Here is a 25,226-nt window from a genome sequence, read left to right as displayed (position 1 = left end):
ATTTGCGCTGCTGCAGCAAAGTGAGAGCTCCTGTCGATTGAGCTCCACTCTCTAGCGCTCCTCTCCATTGCAATCCTGTTGATTGCGCTCCTATCGATTGTGCTCCTGTCGATAGACCTCCTCCATCCTGTGCTCCTGTTGATTGCTCTCCTGTCGATTGGGCTCTTGTTGATAGAGCTCCTCTCAGCTGCTCTGCTCTCTCCTGCGCACCTGTCGATTGCGCTCCTGTCTCTTGCTCTGCTTTCGATTGCGCTGCTCTGAGTTGTGCTTCTGCGACAGAGTGTGCACTGTCAAGCAGTGTGCTCCTCTTAATTACGCTGTCCAGCAGTGCGCTGCTAGCTGTGAGGCACGAGGAAAACATCAGTCACATGTGGTGGATGTTAGATCAAAAAGGGGTTACATAACACAGGTCACATGCCAAAAAGGTTAGAACGAAACAATCATTTCAAAGTATCAGTAATGTGCGCAAAATACTAGATCGAAACAAAGAACACATATTTAACAAAAGGTGCGAAAATATGAGGTCGAAATAGAGGTCACAAAATGCTAGACACATCTCAAGAATGTTAGATTGAATCTGATGTCAAAAATAAATGTCGGTCAACGTGCTCCAAATGTTAGATCAGGTTTGAAATGACGGTTAGTCTTGTGCTCCTTCGACTTGTGCTCCTCCAGCAGAGTGAGCACTGTCCAGCAGTGCGCTCCTCTTGATTGTGCTGCTCCAGCAAAGTGTGCACTGCTCTCGATCGAGCTCCTCTAGATTGTGCTGCTGCAGCAGAGTGAGCGCTCCAGTCGATTGAGCTCCTGTCGATTGTGCTCTTGTCAAATGAGCTCCTGTCGATTGCTCTGCTCTCAATTGAGTTCCTGTCGTCTGCGCTCCTCTGCATTGAGCTCCTGTCGATTGCGCTCCTGTCGATTGCACTCCTGTCAATTGCGCTCCTCTTGATTGCGCTCCTCTCTGCTGCTCTTCACTCGATTGCGCTCCTGTCACTTGCGCTCCTCTCCAATGAGCTCCTGTCGATAAAGCTCCTGTCGATAAAGCTCCTGTCGATTGTGCTCCTCTCTCCTGCTCTGCTCGTGATTGCGCTCCTCTCGATTGCGCTGCTGCAGCAGAGTGCTCGCTCCTGTCGCTTGCACTCCTCTTGATTGCGCTCCTGTCGATTGAGCTGCTGTTGATTGCACTTTTGTCGATTGTGCTCCTGTCGATTGCGTTCGTCTTGATTGCGCTCATTTCGATTGTGCTGCTCCAGCAGAGTGAGCGCTCCTCTTGTTTGAGCTCCTGTCGATTGCACTCCTGACGATAGAGCTCCTGTTGATTGTGCTCCTCTCGATAGACCTCCTCTCTCCTGCTCTACTCTCGATAGAGCTCCTGTAGATTGCACTCCTGACGATAGAGCTCCTGTTGATTGTGCTCCTCTCGATAGACCTCCTCTCTCCTGCTCTACTCTCGATAGAGCTCCTGTAGATTGCTCTCCTGTCGATTGCTCTCCTGTCGATTGCGCTCCTCTCTCTTGCTCTTCTCTCGATGGAGCTCCTCTCGATTGCGCTGCTGTAGCAGAGTGTGTGCTGCTTCGATTTGCGCTCCTTCGAAATGTGCTCCTTTTAATTGTGCTGCTCCAACAGAGTGTGCTGTCCAGCAGTGCGCTGCTCTTAATTTCGCTGTCAAGCAGTGCAGTGCTTCGAACGCGCGCTCAGGCCTGTGCTGCTCCAAATTTTGATTTCACACTATAGTACTTTGAAAATGTGCTCTAGCTTTGCAGGAACCGCTGCTCTTGCTCTGAGACTTCGCACACAGCTCAGGAGCGGTGTGAAGGAGCAGAACAAGCTATCACATGCTCAAATCGGCTAGGTTTTGACCTCTCTAGCCGAAATTTTGATTTCACACTATAGTACTTCGATTATTTTGCTCTAGCTTCACAGGAACCGCTGCTCTTGCTCTGAGACTTCGCACACAGCTCAGGTGCAGTGTGAAGGAGCAGAACAAGCTATCACATGCTTGAATCGGCCAAGTTTTGACCCCTCTAGCCGAAATTTTGGTTTCACACTATACTGTCTTTTGATCTAGCTTCACAGATACTGCTTCTGTTGCACTGAAACTTTGCACACAGCACAGGCTCCATGTGAAGGAGCCGAAGGAGCTATCTTGAGGTAGCTGAAACAGCATATATACCCCATCTGGAGCAAGGTCGCTTTTTTGATACTTCTACAATTCACCCTCCTATGTTTTTCTGCAAATTAACCCTCTGTTTTTTTAGCAGATTCGAACTCCTGGACCCTGTTTTACTTAGGACACATATTTCCGACTCTCTCAAGACCTTTCTTTTGAGGAGCCGACTTTTTTTTGCATCATAAGTCGTGCTCCTACTCGATATCCATCAAGACAACCCTCCTTTTCGACCTCGGATTCGAACTCCTGGACCCTGTTTTAGCTAGGACACATATTTCCGACTCTCTCAAGACCTTTCTTTTGAGGAGCCGACTTTTTTTTGCATCATAAGTCGTGCTCCTACTCGATATCCATCAAGACAACCCTCCTTTCCGACCTCGGATTCGAACTCCTGGACCCTGTTTTACTTAGGACACATATCTTCGACATCTTTACAGCCTCTTAAGGACCCTCTAAAGCGCACAGGCTGGAAAAAGTAAGTATATATACTATGCATAGTGACAAATCTCTTTTGACTATATCTCCTCTCCCTGTGATTCGATTCTTGATGTCTATAGCTCATTCTCTTCGTCTCCTCAAGCTCGTTCGAACCCTGTACTGCAAGCAGACATCCAAGCGACGTTGTTCATTGGGAATCTTGTGTTGTCTCTTGACTAGGTATCCTAGGTGCCTTACAGAGCTCCTGCACAAGAGACCTGCCCTTCATTGACGCTTAGAGCACATAGGCCTGGCCAGCCTCGCTTCAAAGCTGTTGGAAGGGTGATACTTCACTGTATCTGTTCAAAAAAGTCGTTTTTTGTCCAAAAAATCCTCAAGATTCTTCAAGATTGGACCCAAATCTCAAGCGATTTCGCTCAAATTTTGCATCAAGACACTCGAGGCTGTTCTCCAACAGTCTGCCGAAGCATTTGGCTTGAAGTAATTTTTCCACTTTTCTGTGATTTCTTTTATACTTCACTTTTCATTTCACTATAGTGCATCCTATATACATTGTCAGGAGCTGCGCTTTTCAGGATTTGCTCTTCTATTTATTGCTTATCAGTATCTCAAAAGCAAAGTCCATAGCATTAGTTTAGAGTGGTTTCTGCATTCACTTTGTTTTGCTGCTGGTTTTTTTACCACTCTTGGTTTTTCCAGAAATATCACCCTTCAAGATGGTGACCAACAAGGCCAACAAGCGTCCTGAAGGGACTCAGGGACATGCTACACACTCGAGAGGCTTCTCCAGTGAAAAGGAATGAAACAAGGCAGAGAAAAGAGTCAAGAATGACCTTTCTGAGTTGAAAAAAGCTCTCAATGCTATGCCAACTTGCTCGAAACCAACTCTGAAGCCTCTCACTCTTGAATTAGCCAAGGGTATCATCAAGATGGACACTCCAAAGCGTCCTAAAAAGCAATCAAAGCTCCTTGTGAAACAGTACACACCAAAGAGTGATCACTATCTAGGCTGGGACAATGCAAAGCAGGTGGGTGGTCTGACACTGAGCTCAAAGCTACAGAACCATTCGGCTAGAGTTGTGACCACTGCTCTTGATCTGAAGGAGTTCTTTCATGCAGAGCATCAGTTGCCTAAGCTCAGTGTGCAGCCCGACACCACTGGATTCCAGTCAGTGTGCTTTGTTGGTCAGGAAGATGTCATTCACCTGGTCGACAAGAACAGTCTCCACTATGCAAGTGTGGTCAAGAAGCCAGACTGTCCCAGGTTTGAAGAGATGTACCAGGAGTTCAGATGCCTCCAAGCTGAGCTTCCAAGGTCAGCTGGTGCACCAGTCGAGTCTCTGCGTGGAGATTTCTTCACCTACCATCTCATGCTCAGTGGACAAGATTCAGCATGTATGCCTGGACCATACTTCAACCTGAAGTTTGTCAAGAACTACAGGGAGATGATCAAGTTCCTGCACAGCAAGCATGTCACAGCCCTCCGTGAATACTGCAACACATGCTTCTTTGAGTGCTTCCCTGAGCACGCAAGCCACTACATGGAGATTGGCAGCTCAGACCACTACCATCCCCATGGTGCTTTCCTTTGGGCTCCTGCATTTCCCTCCATTGCCATCAACCAGGAGGGTCAGGCATACAGTCTGCCTCACAGAGACAGGCATGACTATCTCCAAGGTCTGGCTGGTGTGTTCAGCTATGGTGACTATACCCAGCTGCAGATCAGCTTCACTGAGGCCAAGGTCAGCATTGACTTTCCTCCTGGTGCCCTCTGCTTTTTCCCGTCCCATGTGCTGCACCACTTCAACTCTCCAATACTGGAGGGAGAGACCCGTGGATCCATGACCATGTTCATGTCCAGTGATGTGGCCAAGTGGAAGGGCTATGATGGCAGAGCAGCCGACACCTCAGAGGAGCAGAAGCATGCTTACCGGCAAGAATGTCTTGAAGCCTGGAAGCTCTTCCAGCCTCTGCCTACCTTTCCCTGATGTGTCTTGCCTTGCTCCTGTGATACAACTCTGATTTGATGTTACTACTTGCAACTTTGTGTGCTGTGTGAAACTCTCACTCTTACCTGAGGCTATACTGCATCACCTTTACCATTCACTGTGTTAATGTGTGCAGCTACAACTACAACATGGAAGCATTCTCCATGGCTACAACAAAGATGGCATATGCAAGGGAAACTTTCTCTCCTTTGTATGTGAATGCACTGCAAAGGTCAAGTTCCAGCTGTGACATGTCCGAGCAATCAACTTTGAGTTCCTGGCAAATCCTCTCCCTGAACTCTTTGTGCCAGAGCACAACAGCTACTACTGGTAGCACAATATCAGCATACCTCTTTGTGCATCCCCTCATTGGAGCCAAGCTGCTGTTTGTGCAGGTGTGTATAGGAGTGTAACACGTGTAGCAGGCAACTCCTTTTGGCTTGTCCCTCCTCATCCGATTCTTCACCTGACCAAGGTGAGTTCCGTTGATCTGACCTTCATGCCACTGAGGCATGCATGCCTCAATCAGGGGCCAACACTTGCACGATATGAAGGCATGGTCAGCACCATGCTTTCCAATGCAGCTATGCCGATGACCAAAGAGGTAGCAGAGGGAGCACTGCTTGGACAACTTGTGGAGAAGATCAATGGTGGAGGGGATGTCAACAGGGCTCTTGGCAGCATTACTTGGATGCTGAGCCAGTGAGCTGAGATCGGCCATGCCCTGCTGATACTGTATCTTCTGCAGAGAAGGAGGTAGAGACATTGCTGCATTGGCTGGACAGAGCAAAGATGAAGCAGCTGAGGCAGTTTGTTGATAATGCTCAGACTTGTTGGACCTTGGAGGTGTGTTGATAGATGTCATTGGATTTGGCAGAGTCTTTGCATCACCTGCAACACATTGACTGCAGAGGTCACAGAGAGCAAGATCTGGCTGACTGAGACAGGTGAGGGGCATGCCATCCATGTAGCTAGAGATAGCTACACGTCTGCACACCTTCTCCTTGACATACAGATCAACCTTGTCCTCCAACTGTACACCATCATAGACCATCATCACTGCCTTGGCTGGCTGACCACTCCTGCCAGCACATCCTGACTCCTGCACATAGCTGACCATATCATATGCTCCACCCATGTGCACAACCAAGCTGACATGCTGAGGATTGATGCCAGTGCCAATGGCTGTTGTGCCCACCAAGACATGCTTGCTGTTATCCATCTCTGCTGCTGAAGAGGCAAGCCATGACAAGAGGATAGCCTTTTTGTCTGCCTGATCCATTTCTGACCAGATACACTGGCAACTCAGCAACCTGGCTGTAGTCTCGGCAGCTATCCTTGAATGGCAGATGACCATGATGGAGCCATGGGGATGGGATCGGAGAAGCTGCTGGAAGTAAAAGTCCATGGTTGCAGAGGATGGCAGCCATTGAACAGAGTAGGCAATGTTGTTGCGGTTGGTAGCAGCATGGATGATACCAGTGCCATCTTGTGGGAGACAAAGTGCAGCCTTGAAGGTCAACAGGAGGCTTGGCGGCAGGGTGGCAGTGAGGAAGTACTGAGGCACTGGAACAGTGGTGATCAGTTGCTTGATCTTTGCCATTGATGGCCAGAAGGAGTCTTGTGTGATGCAGACATGACACTCATCAAAGAAGATGGCTGCCAGGCACTCTTGCTCCACCATCTCCTGTGCCCAGCTGCCAAAGTGCTCGTTGTAGCAATTCTCTGCAGCCACCAACACAAGCTGACTTCCCTCCACCTTCTTGGCACAGTTGTACCCAGACCACTTGCTTGCAATGATCCCAACAAGCTTGCATTGCTCCAGTAGGTCCTCCATGAGCACAATGAATGGTACAACCACCACCACCACCGAGGTAGGAGGAAGCCAAAACAGAGGTGTCATGAAGAGCGCAGACTTGCCAGTGCCTGTTGCCATGACAATGATCAGTGGTGACTCACACCTGTGAATGGCATTGAGTGCATATGCCTGCTCCACTGTCTTGGTACAGTGGCTACCGGTGACCTTGAAGAGGGCTTTTCTGACCACAGGAGGTATTACAGCTGAACGGTGGTTCTCAACAACAGGAGGGATGATGTTTGCAAGGGAAGCAGATGGCTTCTCCTCCACCTTTCTCCTGATGTGCCGGACATCTTCCTCCAACTTGTCCAACTTGCGCTTGAGATCCACAGGCAAGGCAGCATTGACACATGCAGAGCCTGCCTGAGGAGGTGCTGCTGCATCCAATGGCTGCACAGCATCCTGGTAGCGTGAAGCCAGACACCAGAATGCATGCCACCTCTTGGAGACAGAGAGCATACAATCCAAGCTCTCCTGTGTCAGTTCAAGTAGCATGCTGCTGTCCAGACCATAGTGCTGCTGAGCAGTAGACGTGGAGTGACCAGCTTGCAAGTCGTGAGAATGGTCAGCATACTCCTCTGAGGGAAGGCCAGGCCGGATGAGCACCTTGTCAATGCTGACTGACAGCTGCCGCCAGTTGCGTATGTGGAGAGAACTTGCTGATGGGCCAACAAACTCCTGACAAAGACTCTGTAATGTCTTGCTGATGTCATTGGTCTGCCATGGCTGACCCCTGTGATTGACAAGGAGGAGAGCACTCGGCTCCCATGCAACTTCTACCGAGTTGAAGAGGAGGTGCAGGAAAGGCACTACCTCCATGACGTAAAAGAGCACCAGCTGGCCAACAGCATGAGGGAGGAAGCGAGGGATGAGCTTGGATGGACCTTTGCCCTTGTTGCTGGCAAGCACAGTGACAAAGTGACCATCAGCAAGGAAGAGGTTGCGCTGGCTGACCAATGTGTTGGTGTGCTGCAGCTTGACCAGCTCTGTGCCTCTTGCTGGCAGACCACTGGTGAGCTCAATGAGCACAGCAAGGAGCTTGTTGAACTCATTGTGAAGGGCAAAGTAGGCATGGGCAGCAGCCGTGTCAAACTCTGGCTCTGCTGAGCAAGTATCAAGGAGTGGTTGATGCTGAGGAAAGCCTTTGAGAGCCTGACGGAGGCAAAAGGTGCCAGTATCTTGCTTTGTAGCAGTAACAAAGCTGTAGCCTGGCTCCCTGTTGCAGAAGTGGTCCTTGTATGTAGACAGATCCACATGCTTGGACAAGGCACCATCCTTCAGCAGCAGCTGCTCCAACAGAGAGGTGGCATGGTCCAAGGTGCCTTGGACAAGGGTGTGAAGGCGGCTGATCTTGATTGTGTTGGTGCCATAAGTCACCAGTGTCCTATCCTCAGACCACCGGAAGTAGAGGCTGCTGCCATCATCCTTAGCCAGCTTGGTCCCATAGCAGAGAAGGGATTGCAGATGAGCACTTGCCGAGTAGCTGTTGTTGAACAGGTAACGCTTCATAACTGCTTGAACCCCCTTGTTGATCTCTGGGACTGGCTTGCCAATGAGAGTGCCATGCTCTGGGTGGAGAAGGTGGTGATGCATCACTGCACGGAATGCAAACTCCAAGTTGACCAGGATCGAGGTTGCTGTATTGACCGGCTTGGATGTGCCATCAGGAGAGAGGCAGAGGTGGAGGAAGGTGCGTAGCAGAGGAAGACGTTCCAGCTCACCATAGGCAGGAGGATCTTGGGTGATGAGGTAGACACTGATCGACTGGATGCCACTAAATGCTTGCAAAACCACATCAGGATGCATGGAGACATCAACATCCAGATTGGGATCATGGAAGAGGTCCTGAAGGTCCTCGAAGAGCCCTGCAAGCTGTTCACTGATGCCAAGGTGTGCATCCTGATCATCATCACCATAGTAGCCAAGAACCTTGCCATCTAGCATGACATGAGCCAGCATGGTGATGAGCATTGCCCAGCAGTCAGCATGCTTGATGACTGTGGGTTGATCAAGGGAGTATGGATGGCTAGGGGTGTCATCAAAGGCATGGAAGGTTTGCTGCACCTGGCGGCCAGATTGAAGAAGTGCCTCCATCCACTGCTGCGTACACTGTTGTGTCATGCCAAGCAGCCAGTGAAGGAAGTCCTGGTGGGCACCTGGCCACTTGTGAGGGTTGCAGCCAAGGGAACCAATGGCCACCACTGGCTTGCCAGCCCAGTACTCCTGCCAGCCTAGCTGCTTGAGCCATGGGCTGAGATTGCCAGTCACAGTTCGTGGTTGAATGCCCTCCATGTCCAGATCTGCCTTTGCCATTAGCTCTGCATCCTTGGCAAAGAATGCTTCCAGCTGCTCCTTGAAAGCTGCGTCCTCCTCTGTGTTGATGTTGGTGTTGATGTTGAAGGCAACAGGAGGGGGTGTAGGCTCGAGCTTGCTGTTGAAGACCCACACATAGCGGGTGAAGGGACCACTGGTGAAGATGGGCTGAATGAGAACAGGGTGGATGACAGAAGCCTTGCCATCATGGCTGCTGCGCTGGTGCTTGTATGCAGAGGAGCTCGACTTGACAGCATACTCGCAGATACTGCAACAGTAGCCATCAAATGTATCAAGCTCCTTGATGAGGTTGATGGGGAGTAGATTGGTGTTGATGCTGACAGTAGCAGGGCTGACAAGGTCGAGAGTAAGGAGTGTCTCCTCCAACAGCTTGATGCCAGTCTTGGTGAGTGGATGATGGTGGGACTTGAGGTGCTGAGACACATTGGCATAGGTTGGGATGAGCGGCAGGTGGTGAGTGCACTCAGGGCGAGTGCAGAGGAGAAGAGAAGGGTGCTGGAGGAGGCGGAGGCGGAAGCTGCAAAGCTGGTTGGCAACCTTCAGATCAACTGGAGCAGCAAGAGCAGTCTGGTTGGCAGCAGGGAGCGGCAAAGTGCTGTTGATGACAAGGAGAGCATAGATAGCACAAGTGACGTCAGTTGATGCTGATCAAGAAGATACACTGGAGAGAGAAGCAGTGTACATACAAGTCATCATCACTGTTGATGGCATCAGAAGGAGCGAGGTCATCAGCTACTGGAGATGGGAAAGCATCATCAGGGTTTGAAAGAGCATTGGCACTGTGCATCGCAAGGTTCTTGATGATGGCAAGAGGAACTTGGCTTTCAGTGAAGGGGTTGATGCTGCTACTGTGACAGTGACAGCAAAGCTCGGTAAGAGACAGAGACTGGTCAGTTGGAGATCAATAGGAAGAGGCAAAGGAAGAGGATAATAGCACGTACCTGACTGCAGCAGCAGTGTTGATGCTGGCACTGATGGAGATGGAAGATGATTGAGACATTGTAGATTGTGGTTGGTGTTAGTGGCAAGAAGAGCTAGATGTTGCTGGTGTGGTATGGTGCTGAGAGATGTGAGCGTTGAGGAGACTTGCCATAGCTGTGAAAGAGGGCTGGTATATATGCTAATGCTGAGGAGCTCAGGTGTTGGCAACGACAAAGTCAAAGGATGCATGTGCAGACACACACACAATGATGATGGGGAACAACAACATTGGATTGCTGAGTGTGGGAATAGAGTACAGGCAGTGATGTGAAAGGTGATGTGCAACAAAGCAATGATGAGAACAAAGGGTTGAAGATCGACTAAGGATTGATGATGAGCAAAGGCCTGGAGGAAACAAGTGGCAATGGTGATGTGTGGTGATGGTGAGAAAAGCAGCAGTGGCAAGAACAAAGGGGTGAGAGCGTAAAGGACAAAGGTGTGAGAGTGTAAGAACAAAGGTTAATGATGTCGACAAAGGTGTGAGAGCATAAAGGACAAAGGCTGATGATGTTGACAAAGGTGTTGCAAGGCTGATTGGTAGTGAGGTGTGAGTGTGAGAGAGAAATGATGTCGACAAAGGTGCTGTAAGGCTGAGCGGTAGTGAGGTGTGAGTGTGAGAGAGAAATGATGTCGACAAAGGTGTTGTAAGGCAGAGTGGTAGTGAGGTGTGAGCATGAGAGAGAACAACAGCTGATGAAGACAAGTGGTGATTATGTTGTGCGGTGATGATGAGAAGTAGTGGCAGCAAGAACAAAGGGCTAAGAGTGCAAAGGAGGCTCATGATGTCGACAAAGGAGTTGTAAGGCTGAGTAGTTGTGGGGTGTAAGTGCAAGTGTTGTCCTGGAGCTCTGCATTGCTCTCAAGCTGTGCGCTGCTCAGATTGCGTTGCTCCAGCAGAGTGTGCGTTGCTCCAGCTGTGAGTGCATTGCTCCAGCTGTGAGTGCGTTGCTCCAGCTGTGAGTGCGTTGCTCCAGCTGTGAGTGCGTTGCTCTCAAACAGTGTGTTGTTCTCGAGCAGTGCGTTGCTCTTGAGCTGTGTGTTGCTCTCGAACAGTGCGTTGCTCTCGAGCTGTGCGCTGCTCAGATTGCATTGCTCCAGCAGAGTGTGCGTTGCTCCAGCTGTGAGTGCGTTGCTCCAGCTGTGAGTGCGTTGCTCCAGCTGTGCGTTGCTCAATTTGCGCTGCTCCAGCGAAAATAAATTTGTTTGCGTTGCAGCACTTGAGCAGTGTAAATTTCGAGTGCGTTGGGGGTCAACGCAGTCGCGTGAATTTCGAATTTGGCGGAGCGCAATTGTGCGTTGCCCGCAAGCAAGACACACCGGCTAGGGCTAGGGCTAGGGCTAGGGTACTATGAGACTTTGCATACACATAGTCCTGGGGTATCCCTACATATCTCATTAGTACAGATTTCATGTTTCCAAGGGTCTCGCTGGGAACACCCTTGTAAGGTCGCAAAAATACACGTCAAAAAATAAACTTGAAAAAAACAAGTCGAAAATACCTTTTCAACACGTATTTTTCCACGTGTTAGTACTCCACTTACGACATGTCTTTTTGATATGTATTTTTCGATATGTTAGACCTACGCGTGTGACACCTGTGTTTTTCTGTCTGTTACAGCTATTCGCTCCACACCTGTGTTTCTTCTGTGTGTTAAAGCTATTCCCTCGACATGTGTCTTTTTTGTCAGTCTTAGAGCTATTCGCTCGACATGTTGAATTTTGGCGAATGTTAGACCACAATAATTAACCCGGCTGAGCACTCCTCTCTGCTGCTCTTCTCTCGATTGTGCTCCTGTCAATTGAGCTCCTGTCGATAGAGCTCCTGTCGATTGCACTCCTCGTGATCCTGTCGATTGCTCTTCTCTTGATTGCGCTCCTGTCGATTGCGCTCCTGTCGATTGCTCTGCTCTTGATGGAGCTCCTCTGGATTGCGCTGCTCTCGATTGCGCTCCTCTCTCTTGCTCTGCTCTCGATTGTGCTCCTCTCGTTTGCCCTCCTGTCAATTGCACTCCTCTTGATTGCGCTCTAACTTTGTATTGGACCATCTTGAATTTTGTAATGGACCGTCTTGAATTTTGAAATAGACTGTCTTCAAAATTGAAATGGACCGTCTTGAATTTTGTATTGGACCATCTTGAATTTTGTAATGGACCGTCTTGAATTTTGAAATAGACTGTCTTCAAAATTGAAATGGACCGTCTTGAATTTTGTATTGGACCATCTTGAATTTTGAAGTGGACCGTCTTCCAGGAGGGCAAGACGCATCTGCCCCACGGCCGGATGCCCTTAGAACCCTAAGCGCCGGTGTCGGCGAGTATACGAGCCGGGTGGTCTTGAACCATCCTGGAGAGCTCTAATACTGCTTTTCCTCTGCTGGTAGAGAAACATACTTGACAATCTTGATATATACATAGCAATGGCAAGGAGGTTTGTAGAGCCATGCACACCATCAGTGCATTGCCCCACTGTCATTTCCCTCGTTGACATCGTCTTGGGCCTCTTCATGGTCAGTGTCCATGGGAGGCTGGTACTCCTTCAGACCCATGGGTCATGGGCCCAGAGAGTCTACCTTCTGGCTTGGACAGTCTCTGGCCCAATGACTGATGCCCTTGCACAAATGGCAAGTGTTGCTGCTTGATGTTGCAGGGCTTCCTTGCTTTGGGCCCTCAATGAACTGATGGGGCAGGAGGCGATTGGTTGGCCAGTTAAGGTTTCCCATAGTTGTTTGTGCTGGCAGTCAAGCTGGGTGAGTTTGTGCCAGTTGCCAAGCAGGGAATAAACCTTGAGCTGGTGGCATAGACCAGGTTCCTGGGTTTGGTCATGATGGAGTAGCACTTGGGTGCCTAGCAGAGGACTGCTGTAGCAGCATCCTCTGCCAGCCAATCTCTTCGACCTCTTGATACCATTCCCACCTTTTCATGGGTGGGTTCTGCTCGAACTTCTCTTGTAGACTACATGTGAGACTACCTCAGAATAGATCAATCACTAGCTCATTGTCATCTAGATTGACCTGTCCCTCCAAGTCTCTGAATTGCTCAACATGATGTGTGGCAGCACCAGGTGCATCACTCATGAGTTGGAGAGCCAACAGTTTGTTGTAGGCCTCCATCCTAGCATTCCAGGGATTGAACTGTTCTGACAGATGCTCTGTGAAGTAGTGCCAGTCATTGAACAGTCTCCCTTCTCAAGCTCTATCATTGTGAAGCTTTGATGTCCACCATTCATGTGCATTCCCTTCCAATTGAGCACCCATGTGATTGATCATCCTTGACTGCTCATAAACCTGGTTGAACTTGAACCAAGCTTTGGCTTCAAGGATGAAGATCTCAACATCTCTGGGATTGAACTTTGGGAATGGTGTGGCGATTGGCTTTGATCATGTTAGTTCTCCCATTATGCTAGCATCCTCCTCTTAATCCAGGCCATAAGGATCTATCCTGGGCCTGCTGTATGGGTCCACCCTGGGCTTGATGTATCTTGGCCTGGTGGGGGAGGTGTACTTCTTGTGAAGGAGCACAGGTATCGAAGATCTAGTCGATACCAGTAGAGAGCATGGTCGTAGTGCAGTCTCCATGGAGACCATGGACTCCTATGGACTCACATGCAAAGGAGAACTGAGCCACATGTGAGGAGGGCCAGGCACAGCCACGAGGAGGACCAAGCTCAAGGAGCAGGCACAGCCATGAAGAGGACCAAGCTCAGATGGTTACCACTCAGGGGCTCAAGAGACAAGAGTCATAGGACACTGGCAAGCAGATCATGAGGAAGAGGAGCAATGTCGAGGGAGCCGACACCAGGTCATGAGGAGGAGGAGCAGTGTCGAGGGAGTTGACACCAGGTCATGAGGAGGAGGAGCAGTGTCGAAGGAGTCGACACAGCTCAAGAGGCACAGGGGTGCCAAGCAGGAGAGGCCCCTGAGCAGTACTTGATGAAGAAGGTACTCTCTGGAGAGAGAGCAGGAGCAGCATTGCTGGTGATGCTGAGAGGAGGTATATAACCATGCTTTCTCATCATCATAGGTCGAGTGGATCCTCATCCACTCTACTCACCATAACTAGTTATCACTTCAGCATAAGTATATATTAGTTTCAGTCAGCATAGCAGCAATCCATCAAAGGTTGCTCCTCATCGTAGTGTGTGTGTTGTATCACCACTACCTGACGTCCGAAGGCGCCCATAGCAGGTTAGTGGTCCAGATCAAGATAGAACCGAAGGCAGTAGTCCACTGTGGTCCGGGGATCACTTCAAGCATCAAGTCAACACACTGGACACTCGTGTTGACACCACCAACCTTATCACCAACACCAGCAACCTCATTATCATCAACACCACCAATCTCATTACCAACACCATCAACCTCATCATCATCAACACTCACACCAGACCTTGGTGTCATCATAACATCGATATTGATCATGCCGAGCTACCCCTGAACGGAGTGTCCACAGAGGTCAGCCGAAACCTATGATAGTATATACAACGAACGCCACCTGCTGTCACTGCACAACTTGATAGTCACTGATACCGAGACAATAGCTGTCGCACAGTTTGATAGTCACCAAGTATCTCGACAGACCGACCTGGGTTTCAGGCGCGAGACCCCTGACAATCCCCTCCTGTCTGATCTTCTGAGTGGGAGAGCTTGATCATCTCCTCTCCACTCAGGTGAGCACAACAAAGTTGCTCCTCTCATTGACCCTGCCTGGTAAGCTCCAGTTGAGCTTCCATTAGGGAGAGTAGCCTCTCGAGCTTGTCATTGAGGCTTGAGTCCATCATGCTGATCGTGAGGTGCTGCTTGAACAATCCACTCTAATGTCAGTGGTTGCATGCCTGAAACCTGAGATCAGTAGTAGTGTCAATACTATTACTGATTCTGTTGAGTTATGCAACAACACTAGTGGTATTTCGATTCTTGGTGAAACATGTGATAGAGCCATCTCTATCACTTTTCCCACTCGAATCTGTAGTTGTAGTATTGCTATTACAGGTTTTGACTAACTGCTGTGGACACTCCATCCAGAGGTAGCTCAGCATGATCAATATCAATATGTGAGTATGGTAACACCAAGATCTGGTGTGAGTATCTTGTTGGTAATGTGATTGGTGGCATCAACACGAGTGTCCAGTGTGTTGACTATCGCTTGAGGTGATCCCCAGACTGCAGTGGACTACTGCCTTTGGTTCTATCTTTATCCAGACTGCTGGTTTGCTATGAACTGCCTTTGGATGTCAGTGAGCAGTGATACAACACACGTGCTACAAGGAGGAGCAATCTATCGATTACTACTATGCTGACTGAACTAATGAGTACTTATGCTTCTGAAGTAATACTAGTTATGGTGTGTAGAGTGGATGGGGATCCACTCAACCATTTGTGATGAGAAGGTATGTTTATATACCTCTTCACAGCATTGCCAGTGATGCTGCTCCAGCTCTCTCTCCAGAGAGTACCCTTGCTGCCAAATACTGTACAAGAGTCTCCACTGAGACTCCTCCTCCTCATTGAGCCTTGTTGCTCCTGCCCTTCCTGAGCTGTATCAACTCCATCGACACTGCTCCTCCTCCTCATGGCCTGTTCACTGGTGCCTGTCACACAGCTCCTCTTCCTTCAACCAGCAATGGTTCTCTTGTCTGCTTATCTCCTGAGCCCCTGAGTGGTAACTGTCTGCATGCTTCATGAGCTCAGTCCCTATCTTGGCAGTGCTCAATCCTCCTCACTTGCAAGCATAGTCCCTCCCACATGTGAAACCATCATATGAATGTCATTGTCACTGATCTCTGTGAAATCTGCCATACTGTTGTACTTACTGCAGATTCTGGTAGGATCTGTGAAATTGACTTTGTTTGGGCATATCCTGATGAGTTCTGTCATAGAACCATGTCTACTACTGATCTCACTGAATTCTTCTGTAAATCCACTGATCTACCCAATCCCTCAATTCCTGCACTACCTTCATATGAACTGTTGGGACTTCCTGCTTCCTGTGCAGTTAGGCCCATGACACATTCCTCCTTCTCTTTTGAGCTAAAGCTGCTTTGCTCTTGGCTGGCATGGGTGTATCAAGTGTATTGGAGATGGATGGATGTCTCGAGACTTCCTGAATGGTTTGGGCACACTAACAGGGTGTCAGTGGTCACATGCCTGGAACCCGAAATCTGTGTTAAAGGTTGATTAGGATTGGTCTTGGTGAAATCTCTTGTATGAGCTCCTTACAATTGTTTTCACTGGAATAGATTGTAACACTGCTTTCAGATGAGTTCTGACTAACCACTGTGAACACTCTGTCCAGTGGTAGTGCAGCATGATCAAAGCCCTAAGTGACTTGCTGAGACTATACCAGTGTATGATGCAGTGGTGTCTGTCTCAACACAAGTGTCCATAATGTTGATAGCCATACATTTGGGTTGGATGGATTATCCAGACCGCAGTGGAGTACTGCCTATGGATGGCATCAAGAAGCGGTGATATGAGACATGTGCTGTAGTAGAAGCAATGTCCTGCAATTGTCACTGTTGGACAAGACAACTAAGTATACAATATGGTAAAGATATAGCTAGTTATGTGTAGAGTGTCACTCACTTGGGTATACATTATGTTACCTGGATTGACTGTTGTAATAGACCCTGGCATACTGGTGACATAACATCTGGTGTAGTTTCCCTGTTATGCCTCAGCCTTATCATCCTCATGCCATACTTGTATACTTTGAGTGGTGAGATAGATATATACATTTGAATTGCTATGTACTTAGTTGATTTATTATCGCAAAAAAAAAACTTAACTTCGGATGTCGGAAATGACAAAGGAGAATTTTTTGGAGGAAGCAGAGCGTGAGGGTGAATTTTTTGGAGAAAAGGAGAAAAGAGAAAAGGAGAAAAGAGAAAAAGAGAAAAGAGAAAAAGAGAAAAAAAATGAAAAAAAATGAAAAAGAGAAAAAGAGAAAAAGAGAAAAAGAGAAAAAGAGAAAAAGAGAAAAAGAGAAAAAGAGAAAAAGAGAAAAAGAGAAAAGTCTTCTCGCCGTGTCTTGGACTAGCTTGCTCATCGATCCATACCTGCCAGCTGCGTCGCAGTATAGCCATCCGAACAACTCTTTCGTTCGGCAAAGCAGCAACGTCGTCTTTCCCTCTCGGATCTATCGCACCACCTCGCTCGCTCGATCATGGTCCAGAAAGGCAAAGGAAAAGGCAAGGGCAAGGGCAAGGGCAAGGGCAAGGGCAAGGGCAAAGGCCCCGAGCTGACCTTCGACGAAAAGGCTCGAGCCGAATACCTTACTGGATTCCGCAAACGTAAGCAAGAACGCAAACAGGCGGGACGAGAGTACCTCGCCAAGAAGGCGAAAGAGGAGCAGCTTATCGCTCGTAAAGAGCTGCGCGAGGCACGCAAGGAGAAGGCAGCAGAGAACGTTCGCGAGCAACGAAAGGCGTATGGTCTCGAAGCCGAGGGTGAATCCGATCTTGACGTCGCTGGCAACTCCGACGACGAGAACATCGACGGCCAAGATGCTGTGCCGCAGATCCAGGAAGAGGAGTACGACTCGGATGAGCACCACACGCACGTCCTTGTCCAATCGTTCGATCCTGAGCAAGAGGCTTTCGAGAAGGCGACTGCCGTCGCAGCATCGTTGCCTGCGAGAAAGCCGAAAGCGAATGGAGCGTCTTCAACTGCCGCCCCTTCCTCTTCCACCGCCACCGCCACCACCAGTGTCGAGGCTCTCCCTCCTTCGTCCCGCCGTGTCAACAAAGCCAAAGCCAATGCGAGTCTCTCTTCTTCCTCCCCTCTGCCTTCGACTTCTGCCGCATCCTTCTTTTGCGAGCACTCTGTCCCCGCGCCATCCATTCACGTTGCAATGAACGCCAAACTGACTCTATCTCCTTTCTTGTCCACTATCTCCGCTCTTCTTGCAACTGCAGGCCAAGGCCAAGAAACGAGTGATGCACACCAAGAAGAAGATGTCTCGAAGAAAAGACTCCACATCTCGGGGCTCACAGCCGCGTTCTCGCAAGAGGACCTAATCCGTCGCTTCTCCACTTTTGGCACTGTTGTCAGCCTTGACGGTCTCGGCAAGCGCGATGCCCTTGGAGAGTTGCGCCCATACGCATATCTAACGCTTCAAGCACCACCGCAGCAGATCAAACGATGCATCAACTTGTTGTCAGGATCAGTGTGGAAGGGTGCGACGTTGCGCATCGGCGAAGCCAAAGCCGACTACCAACAACGCATCCATCTCGAGCAACAGAAGCGAAAACAAGAAGAGCAAGAGAAGGCGAATAAGCCCCGCAAGCACAACAGCTTACCGCCAGGGATGGGCGTCGAGAGCTACAACATGAAGCCAGTCGATCAAGAGGCGGTAGAGAAGGGCCTAGCGTGGGGCTGGAAACGTACGCCCGCAGGACATCTCGTTCGTCCGCTGCGTATGCGACCATCTCACCCTCTGCCACGACCGTCCCGCGCATCTACACTAGCACGAGTCAATGCATCCGCAGAAGAGGGCGAGGAGGATCAAGAGGAAGCAACATCCAGCAGACGCACGCGCGTCAATCCTCGTCCACCGACTAAAGCACATCGCATCACCATCGATCCAACACGATATGGTGTCATCCATCTCTCTGGTCCGCTGCTCGAGTCGTTAGCTGCAGAGACAAGCACGGATTCCTTCGATGTTTCATCGCTGGGCGAAGGAGAGTGGCACTGCGAGGAGATCGAGGACGAACAAGGCGAAATAGGATCGGCAGAGAGGACGGATCGTCTGGTTCGATGGCAGTACGTGGCCAAGGATGGTGTCGTGTTGCACGAGGAGTTTACCAAGCTTCCGATTCGAGTTGTTCCTGTTCAGCAAGCATCCGCATCATCAGCAGCGGACAACATCGGCAACGGCGTCGAAGATGTCATGGCAGAATTGAACTTTGATCAGTACTCGGACGCAGGCAGTGACGACGATCTGTTCTCTGGTTTCCCGTCCTCGCTGACCCCAGCAAAGCCACAAGCAGAGCCGAAGAAGGCCGTCGCTCCAAAACCTGTACCAGCCTCTGCTCCTGCCGAAGACGAGGTTGAGACAGCTGATATCGATGACCTCTTTGCCGGTATCTCCAACTGCTCCGTTCCCGAGACGAATGTCAAGGATCTGTTCCTGGATCTGCCTTCAACACCTGCACCTGCTCCGCCTGCTCCACCTGCTGCAACTGCTCCACCAGCAAAGCGCGCGAAAGTCGACAAGCCAGCTCCCGTTGCTACACCGACATTGTCGAAAAAGAACAAAGGCACTTTTCTTCCTGGTCTGGATCCAGAGGAAGACGAATTTTCGGATGGGTACGACGAGGCTGCTGCTGTAGGGCCGACGCGCGATATCAAGCAGGTGGTAGATGCGGCAGAGGAGAGGAGCAAGACATTGGCGCTGCTGGGCGCAATGTTTGGGGATGGGTCTGATGATGAGGCGCCTGCGGACAACGGTCTCGCCGAGATTGCTGTTGACGAGGAAGAGGATAGTGACCATGACTCGAGCTCTGACTCGAGTTCGGCGTCTGACTCTGACTCGGAGCCAGTAGACGGTGAGGCTGAGGAAGCAGTGAAGGCTAGCTCCTCGTTGAGCTCCAGCTCCTGCTCAGACTCTAGTTCGAAATCGGATGGAGCAGAGTCTAGCGACGACGCAGAGTCGACTGCTGAAGCCGAGGAGGCATTGCAGCCAGTCGTGGCTGGAGAATCGGAAGCTGTCGTCGAGGACGAAGATGTGGACATGGTCGAGGCACCTGAGCCAGTCAGTGAAGTTGTCGCTTCTGCTCCGACTGATGCCAGATCTCGACGAGCTGCTTTGCTATCTTCGCTGTCCCACCCGAATTCTGGATCCAAGGCTCAAGACAACAGCTATGTCCCCATCGCACGATTCGATCCCGGTACTCTCGCCTCAGCTACGTCGGCCCAATCCGAGCCTGCTCCCGCCGAGCCATCAGCACCAACAGCGACTGCTGCGCCTCAAGCTACTGTCAACTCCACACCAGCAGCTTCTGCAGAAGAAGCGCAGGGAAGCAAGGTCTCGATGTCGACACTGAAAGAAATGTTCAAGCCGCAAGACCGACATTCGAGTTGGGATGTCACGACTGGGTTCAGTCTTGGACTCGGCGCTGCTGATGGCGAAGCTGCAGGTGGAGACAGTGGTGGAGGCTTCTCGCTGATGGATTCGCTAGGACTCGAGTTCGAGCTGGAAGAGGAAGAACCTGGACCCGAGCGCGCAGACCTCTCCGCTCAGGCACTTGCGGCTATGGGCGCTTCTCGCTGGCAGCAACACTCTACGCCCACCACGCAAGCCCAACCCGAAGTGCAACAGCGTAAGCTCAGACCATTCTTCCCTTGGTCCAGCGGCAGCTCGTCTTGGAACAGTAGTGATAGTCAAGGTTCGGTGCAGCGATGGTTGAAGCCAAGGTCGGAGGAAGAGAAGGAGAAGCACTGGGCCAAGTACAAGAAAGAGCTGACCAAGGTGATCAGGAAGCGTCATAGGGAGGCGGCGAGGAAGCATAAGCGTAACTTCAAAAGTATGCCGCAGGCGAACAAGAGAGCATAGGGTGCGGGAGCTGTTGGAGCCGTTAGCAGAGCTTAGTGTTAGACAGCGATGGACCTAATCTAATGCAAGGCATCATGAAACATTATCCAATCCGTCTGCCTGTGAGAACTGAGTCTTGTGTCAGACGAACAAGATGGGCAAGTAAAACAGAGTGGAGAAGTGGATGGGGAAAAGTGGATGGGGAAAAGTGGATGGGGAGATGCGAATGGTATTAGCGTGAATGTGCATGAAGAGTGGAAAAAATACAATGGGATGGAAGGAAAGCGAAGAGGTGATGGTAGGATATGGCGTCACGACTCTAATGAGATTCTTCGACGATCCTCGAGACGAGCTGCTATTGATCGAGTCTTTTGAGATGAGCAAGGTCTTGCAACACGATTGCTTGAACAGATCCGGTCCGTCCGAGCATCATGGAGACCGTCACTTGTTCTATGGTCTAGATCTGTCGCTTGCGCTGCAACTGGAGCTTCTGTCGACGGTAGTCGCCACGAGCTGCGAACAGAGAACCGGAAGGTGCTTGGCGGCGCTTCATGCGGCAAGCAGTGAGCTTTGCGGTGTGTGCCTTGTGACTCTGGTTGGACGCAGACGAGTTGGCACCAGACGACGAGCCGGAGTTGGCGGGAGCACTACTACCGCTGTCACTGGCAGCGGTGCCCGTCGGAGCGCTTGAGGACGAGTTGCGGGAAGGCAAACTGGACGAGGTGCTGGGAGCTGTGCTGCCATCGCTGCTCTTACCGCCAAAATCAAGATCGACGCACTGGTAGAAGGCATTGGCCGTGTTGTCGATGGTCCAAACGGCGTAGACGACGTGGTAACCCGAACGCGAAGGCAAGTTTTTCTGCAAGTCGTGCTTCATGGTGACGGGAGGAGACTTGCCGTTCATGGGGATGGTGAGGAAAGGAGTCGACTCAAAGTCGCTAGCGGTCAATCCTTGGGTCTTGGTGGCATCCCAGTTGGCTTTGGTGATAAAGTACTTGAAGTCGGTGGTGGAGTGTTGAGCGGTGAACTTCCAAGTGAAGGAATGGACGTCGCTGGCTTTGCTAGTCGGCCAGACTTTAGCACCCTGACGATCGAGCTCAGAGAACTGACTCAGACCGGCTGAGCAGAGATGAGCATCACCGTTGCGGTTGAAGGGGAGACCTTTGGGAGCTTCGACGGATTGAGGTTCGTACTGGATTGCACCACAGTCCTTGGCGGTGCCTTGGCTGCAAGCGTAGGAGCGCGAGGCAGGAGCCATGACGTAGCCGTGAGCATCTACGAGGCCAATGAAAAGGTGACAAAGGGTCGCGACCAGCGCGACGAGCTGGAAGAAGGAGAGAGACCAAGATAGGTTGCCGAATGCCATGTTTGCGATTGGTATCTAGGAGACCGAGGCCGTGTCGCCGTCCGAGGCAAGGTTAGGGTGAGGGTCTAGGCAAGTCGGAGGGAGAGATTGAGATGATGGAGGCAGAGAAGCAACGACGAAGAGGAGACAAGTGATGGAAAACAGGCCAGCCTGCGAGTGTCGAGTCAAGTTATAGAGAGAGAGAGAGATAGGGAGAGAGAGGGAGGGAGAGGGAGAGAGGAAGAGGGAGAAAGGGAGAGAGGGAGCGGATGGAAACCGAAGGTGAGCTGCAGGTTCGGAAGAGCCGCGTTCTAAACTCTGCCGACTTGAGTGCCTTTATACAGTCACTTGACTTGGCGTTCATCACTCTTCTGCGCTGTTTTACAGTCAGACATCGGAAGGCCCGTACAGCGAACGAACGAGACAGCAGGCAGCAGGCAGCAGGCGGCAGACGACAGACGGCAGACGGCAAGCGGCTGTTCCGTCTGCTGCTGAGGGAGGACTGTGACGGCCAAGAGAGGATTCGGCGTCGCCGATGATGCTGACAGCGGACAGCAAGACTGGTCAAACAGGCAGCGAGGAGGGATGGCTTCAAGCTCGGATAGGCCGACTGTGCTGAGTTATTACAGAGGTGAGCGCTGGCAGCGCTACACTTTGGGATCCATCGGCCAGGCTCCTGACCGAACTCTAATCTCGTCATTCGATCTCGTCACAATCCTTTGTGTCGCTGTCACCGGCGAAGGCGAGGATGTGCAAACCTTGCCTGTTCTCACTCTATGATCACCACGCTCATTCTGATGTGACTGCCAAGGCGGAGGAGGGATAGATGTCAACCTCTCCGCTGGCTCCTCGGCAAAGGAGAGCTTGGCTGTCTGTCCATGTGACAGCTGCAAAATGAATCGCAAACCAATTTGACAGGCAGAGAGAGAGAGAGAGAGAGACCCTTTGTTCGCGTGAAGCAAGAAAGGCGCGCTCGGCTCTGCCTGTCGTGTTGGAAAGCTTTGACAGCTCTGCAGCACTTCATCAGAGAGCCGCCAGTTCCCACGCTTCCGGCATGCTTTGTCTTTGTTTTTTCACTCGTCACAACGCATAAAACCATTCACTTTCCTCCTGATCGGCTCCCAGCCGATAGCTGATGTGAGCAACAGTGTGATCTGTGAGAGTGGCGCCGATAACTTATATGCTCTGTAGAATCACAGACGCATTTCGAACGTCGTTGCGAAAGAGCTCAGTCGACCTGACACGCCAGTGGCAAAACAAGGCCGAGCAGCCACCCCGATTGACTCAGCCTCGAGACATTCACCGTCCCAGCAACGCTCAACAACAACGACGACGACGACGACGATGAGAAGGCACCATCACAGCGATCCCCTTAATGCCTCACAGATAACCTGACGAGATGACGGCAACAAACTCGGATTCAAGCTTCGACAATGTTGGCCAAGTACTGTTTGCGACGAGATTGGATCAAGCTCCGGCCTTTGTAGCTACCTTACGATGCGATCGAGAGAAGATGGTGCCCACGATACGAGTTACGAACGATGCTTACTTGTTGCCTGCTAGTGCAACGGTCTTGTCGGTCTTGCATTCTTCGGCAGCCTTGTCCGCGGCTCTGGACGACTCCATCCCCGCTGATCAAGTCTAAGCTGCAGTACGGGTGGCCATACCGAGTCCGTTCTTGAACGGCATGGCCACGATATACCATCCTTTGGACTCGAGGTACTCCTTCAACTTGGCATAGGTACCAATCGAGACTCCGGTGAGCCAGTTGTCGATGAAGATGACAGCATCTTGCTTGAGTGCAGACTCGAGCAGTTTGAACGTCGGCAGCGCCACTACAGCATCAAAAGGCAAGATAGGAGATGAGTGTCAAAGCGAATCGACATCAGCAAAGAAGCGAAGAGGTCGCTATACTCACTCTCGGCCCAAATGTCAAACAGCACAGCGTCGAGGCTGTCCTTCTCAATCTTGGCCTTCTCCGTCAGCTCAAGGATGTCGCCTCTCAGCATCCTGAACCCTGGAATCTCCTTTGTACCTTTAGGCAGCTTCAAAGCCTGAGCCAAGTTCTCAGTCGCAGCGTCAGCCTTGTGCTCCTCCTTCTCCGTACCCCACACCATCGCCGGCAGCCCATCTTTGCTGTTTGTCTTCGCATCTGCAGCTTGAGACACGAGCAACAAGTAGATCGTCGACACGCCATACGATGTTCCGGCCTCAAAGATCCTCCTCGCGTTCTTGTTGCGCAGCACAGCATAGATGAGCTCCGACTTGTCTTGCTCCAGAGCGATCATCTTTTCTTTGTACATGCTAAAGTCACGCTTCTGGATGTTCTGGTTGTTGAGCGAGTTGATACCTGTGCCTTGTGCATCTTGCTCCTCCGAAAGCTCGTGGAGCTTGGTTACCAGCTGGGCTGCCTCGGGATGCTCCCGGTACAGGATGGTCTCTTTGTAGTTGATCGACGACATGATCGGAAGGGTGCCAATAGGCGAGAGTGGTGCAAGGTGGAGCGAGACCATATCCCTCCAGTCGAGAACAGCCGACTTTATCACTGCGCTCGGCCACCGTCTCGAGTCGCACTGACCATGCAGGGTCCAAGGGTGGATCAACGTGCGGTGACAATGGCACAACTTTCTTCCGGAGCTAAGCAACTCTTTCTCGACTGACATCCGCTATTTCCAGCCCAGCTCTCTGATGTTCAAGCGATCAACAGGCCAGTCGCATTGCTTTTCAAGGCGGCTTCTTCGGTACTACAAACGGCGTCCTCCTCACACCCGTCGTGCTCTATCTTCCGCAATGCTTCGACAAGCGCAGAGGCTTGGCGACGAGCGTCATCTTTATGGGCTCTGGTGTCGGAGGCGTCGTCTTTCCTCTTGTCTTCAACGCACTTCTCACCTCGGTCGGGTTTGCTTGGACTATGCGAGCTTGGTCGCTGACCCAAATCGTGCTGAGCGGTAACAGCGCTCTACTTTGTCCAGCGTACAATACCAACGCCATCACCCAAAGCTTTGCCATCGTCCAAGAGGGAGCTCATTTGCATTCTGCTTCCAGGAAACCTCAGACCTCTACTCAGCCCGATAGCGCTCATCTACATAGGTCACTTCTCTCGGCCCTGCTCTATGCTCTCACGGCGCAATCTCAGCTGAGATGTTGACCTGATGTGTGTCTAACAACTCCTGGTCGTCGCTCTCCCAGCATTTGACTGGTACATTGTTTCACTCTACATGGCGATCTACGCCACTACGCTCGGCTTCAACTCGACACTCTCCACCGGCATCCTTTGCCCTTGTCTCAACCTGGCATGGCTAGTGTAAACTTGGACCGCGGTCACATTCTGCTGCAAGTGCCAAAGCAAAGCCGGTTGGTTTGTGGTTGTAGTTCTGTTCCGGTTTGTGCACTCCCACTGTCGTCGCTGTTCCCCGTGATGGTGGCCTTATGTGGGCAGCAGCCCTGGCTTTCCTTGCTCTTGTCTCTTCAAACAATCAGCATCACTCAAATGTAGTGGGAGAGCACCTTTTTCCCAAAGCAGAGACGAGACAAGGAAGCCTAACCCACGCATTACTGCCAATACGTCTATCCATCCTGCTTC

General features: G+C 50.9%; 5 protein-coding genes across 5 annotated transcripts; 2 read left to right on the top strand and 3 right to left on the bottom strand.

The window, feature by feature from the left end:
* Positions 1 to 3,534: 3,534 nt before the first annotated feature.
* On the top strand, positions 3,535 to 4,593 carry UHO2_06268 (uncharacterized protein; the record flags this gene model as incomplete). Its single annotated transcript, XM_041560491.1, has 1 exon — positions 3,535 to 4,593. One exon carries the CDS (start codon positions 3,535 to 3,537, stop codon positions 4,591 to 4,593), a length of 1,059 nt encoding a protein of 352 aa, XP_041416425.1.
* An 861-nt stretch (positions 4,594 to 5,454) lies between these two features.
* On the bottom strand, positions 5,455 to 9,785 carry UHO2_06267 (uncharacterized protein; the record flags this gene model as incomplete). Its single annotated transcript, XM_041560490.1, has 4 exons — positions 5,455 to 5,484; positions 5,591 to 9,380; positions 9,472 to 9,633; positions 9,727 to 9,785. The coding sequence occupies 4 exons, from the start codon at positions 9,783 to 9,785 to the stop codon at positions 5,455 to 5,457; spliced, it is 4,041 nt and encodes a 1,346-aa protein (XP_041416424.1).
* Positions 9,786 to 16,926: 7,141 nt separating this feature from the next.
* Positions 16,927 to 20,319, top strand: UHO2_06266 (uncharacterized protein; the record flags this gene model as incomplete). Its single annotated transcript, XM_041560489.1, has 1 exon — positions 16,927 to 20,319. The coding sequence occupies one exon, from the start codon at positions 16,927 to 16,929 to the stop codon at positions 20,317 to 20,319; it is 3,393 nt and encodes a 1,130-aa protein (XP_041416423.1).
* A 436-nt stretch (positions 20,320 to 20,755) lies between these two features.
* Positions 20,756 to 21,664, bottom strand: UHO2_06265 (uncharacterized protein; the record flags this gene model as incomplete). Its single annotated transcript, XM_041560488.1, has 1 exon — positions 20,756 to 21,664. The coding sequence occupies one exon, from the start codon at positions 21,662 to 21,664 to the stop codon at positions 20,756 to 20,758; it is 909 nt and encodes a 302-aa protein (XP_041416422.1).
* Positions 21,665 to 23,284: 1,620 nt separating this feature from the next.
* On the bottom strand, positions 23,285 to 24,105 carry UHO2_06264 (uncharacterized protein; the record flags this gene model as incomplete). Its single annotated transcript, XM_041560487.1, has 2 exons — positions 23,285 to 23,478; positions 23,562 to 24,105. The coding sequence occupies 2 exons, from the start codon at positions 24,103 to 24,105 to the stop codon at positions 23,285 to 23,287; spliced, it is 738 nt and encodes a 245-aa protein (XP_041416421.1).
* Between the last annotated feature and the right edge of the window lie 1,121 nt (positions 24,106 to 25,226).

Source organism: Ustilago hordei, assembly GCF_900519145.1.
Source record: "Ustilago hordei strain Uho2 genome assembly, contig: UHO2_contig_17, whole genome shotgun sequence".
Taxonomy (NCBI): Eukaryota; Fungi; Basidiomycota; class Ustilaginomycetes; order Ustilaginales; family Ustilaginaceae; genus Ustilago; species Ustilago hordei.
The sequence above is the reverse complement of the archived record's forward strand: the minus strand, read 5'-3'. Positions and strand labels throughout refer to the sequence as shown.